The following is a 2856-nucleotide window of genomic DNA, read 5'->3' as shown; positions in this document are numbered from 1 at the left end:
CTATTTTGGCTTTTTAAGAAAGTTTAATTTCATTTTGCTGTAAACAATTTATGGATAACCATACAGGATAGTATCAGTACTTTTTTTTAATTGGTAATTATAGTAGTATTTTTATATGAATGGGTGCTGGATATATATATATATATATATATATATATATATATATATAATATAAATATGGTATTAATTTTAAAAGAATTAGAAAGTTGTTAACTTTAAGTTGTTCTGTCTGTTTTAGAATTTCAAATGGTGTGTGTGTGATATATGTAGGCTTCTGTTTTGGATTTAGAGATTATATTAATTCTTAACCCTTTTTTGAATATGGTAACTTTAAAATAGATGTGAAATTTTATTAAAATATGAAAGGAACCGTGTGTTGGGCTTTGGAATGTACCCAAAAAACTCAGATGATGCATTTATCAGGTTCAGTATTTGTAATTTAATACCAACACTACAATAATCATCCCCGTGACAATTTGAACAACACTGGATTACAAAATGATACTAATTAAATGGATTATAATTAGACATTTTCAAATACTTCTTTGAATACCACGTTGGTGGTAGTGTCTGCCGCTTCATTGTCTTTGTCGTGGATTAGTATCTTGAGACCGTTTTTGCTTTTCACTCTTGATATTGCAACGTACAACTGACCATGGCTGAAGACATTCCTTGGCAGATACAACCCAACATAGTCTAACGACTGACCTTGCGACTTGTTAATCGTCATTGCGTAGGACACAATGATTGGAAATTGCCTTCTTGTTAATTTAAAAGGCCAGGGTGATTGTGTTGGAGAGATATCCATTCTTGGAAGATAAAATGAACTTCCGATATTTTTACCGGAGATAATCCTTGCCTCTATAACATGGTCGGCCAATTTTGTAACAATGAGTCTTGTACCGTTGCACAATCCTTCAGATTGATCAATGTTTCTCAGGAGCATTATAGGGGTGCCAACTTTAAGTCTAATGCTGTGTTGTGGAAGACCGGATGCCGTCAGGGTGTTCAAAAATTCCGTTGTCAAAGCATCAAAAGAATCGCAAGCATCAGTGTCCATTTGATCAACTGAGTCGGAGCTCAAAAAAATCTTTTCATCTCCTACATAATTTCAATCAAGGCAAAAGATTGTATCAGAATGTAAAAATATAATTTACCAGTAAAAAGATTTAATTGATAAACATTTTCCAACAACGTATATTATAATTACCTGGAATCATATCTAGCGCATAACAATTTACGACATCAACTGTCTCTAAAGTTCCAGCCAATATTGCTCTACATTGAAGGTATTGGGGATCTTTGTAATTCTGCAGAAAGTTAGGATAGGTTGAATCTATAATTGCCTTTATCGGTTCATCAAAATTGGATATCAACATGTCCTTTGGTATGTCAATATCTGCATATCCATCATTTGGTTCAGCCAGTTTTCCATCTCCAACATCTAAAATCCAATTTGAAAACTCTTCTAATTCTGTTGAACTTGAAGGTGTGGTGGATTGCAACAAACGCATGTTTTTTGTTAGTCTGAGAACTTTGCAGTGATCCCATATGTATGAAGAGTTGATGCTCGCGTGAATGATGTCAGAACGGCTGCCCCTTGGAATAACAGGAAGGATCTGACGAAAATCCCCGCCAAAAACAACAACTTTACTACCAAAAATAGACTTGGAAGGCTTTGTGTAAACTTTGTGGGGCCATCTGCCCCCTTAGACGCATAAATAGACGGGAAAAAAATTTCGAGATTTTTTTTCTAATTTTTATTTTTATTTTTGGAATTTTTTTTATTTTTAAAAAAATATGTTTTTTATTTTTCAATTTTTTTTATTCTTTTTATGGGAAATTAATTTTCATAATTAAATCAGTTTATAAAATAAAACTGGTTCTGAACCAGTTTTAAACCAAATTTGAATTGTTTAAATTAAATGGTTCAGTTCATTAACCATTTAAGTGGTTCAGTTTTTTTATAGTGCAATGCAATTCAGTTCAAGTATACAATTCAGTTAACCACATTTTTGAACACCCCTAGTCAGAACTATGACAAGTAATCCTAATGGTGCAGGTGAATTTGTCCGAACCAGGGCAAAGGATCCTATTGGTGCAGGTGAAATTGTCCGAACCAAGGCAAATAATCCTATTGGTACAGGTGAACTTGTCAGAACTATGACAAGTGATCCTATTGGTGCTGGTGAGCTTGAGCAAGTGATCCTTTTGGGGTTCACAAACTACGGAAACTTACTAGAACTATAGTAAGTGGGGTTCACAAACTGTGAAAGTTTGCTAGAAATCTAGCAAGCTAATCACGCAACTAAATGCGAGTCCTTGCTATGTAAGACTCAGGTTTTAGCAGGACGATTCTTTTCTCTCACACTCGAGAACAAGGTAAATTTAGGGGTCTTCCATTATTTAATAACTCTTTGATCCAAAAAACGTGAGACCTACGTATTCTCACGCCATTCAATCCAAGGTAATTAAATAGGGGCAGCTGTCATACCCCAAAATTTACCCGATATAATTCGCACCTTTTAATTTACTAAGCGTGTTAAAATTAAGAGCCATGGGGTTTAACATATCTATTGTTAAACTTGATCTCTTATAAAGAAAACTCTCTTATAAATTAGTTAGAATAAATAAAGGTGTAGGTAGCAAATCTTTCTAAATCCAATTAACACTTGGCCCATTCATAAATTGCTTCTTAAAAAAAAAGGGGTGTGTTTTAGGGATAAGGAAATTGGGGCTCAATTTGAGTAATAGGCCCATTTAGATTCTCTAAAGCTTTCTATAAATATTAATTTTTTTCTCTTCTAAAAAAATTAGTATTTATTTAAAGTTTTATCAATCTAAATTAATATGTTA

The 2856-nt window shown here is 33.2% G+C and overlaps 1 protein-coding gene across 1 annotated transcript; it reads right to left on the bottom strand.

The window, feature by feature from the left end:
• Positions 1-523: 523 nt before the first annotated feature.
• On the bottom strand, positions 524-1514 carry LOC131627965 (uncharacterized). Its single transcript, XM_058898820.1, has 2 exons — positions 1211-1514; positions 524-1101 (listed from the first exon to the last, which is right to left on the bottom strand). Exons 1-2 carry the CDS (start codon positions 1512-1514, stop codon positions 524-526), a joined length of 882 nt encoding a protein of 293 aa, XP_058754803.1.
• Positions 1515-2856: the final 1342 nt, after the last annotated feature.

This window comes from Vicia villosa, unplaced genomic scaffold, assembly GCF_029867415.1.
Source record: "Vicia villosa cultivar HV-30 ecotype Madison, WI unplaced genomic scaffold, Vvil1.0 ctg.000417F_1_1_1, whole genome shotgun sequence".
Classification (NCBI taxonomy): domain Eukaryota; kingdom Viridiplantae; phylum Streptophyta; class Magnoliopsida; order Fabales; family Fabaceae; genus Vicia; species Vicia villosa.
The sequence above is the reverse complement of the archived record's forward strand: the minus strand, read 5'-3'. Positions and strand labels throughout refer to the sequence as shown.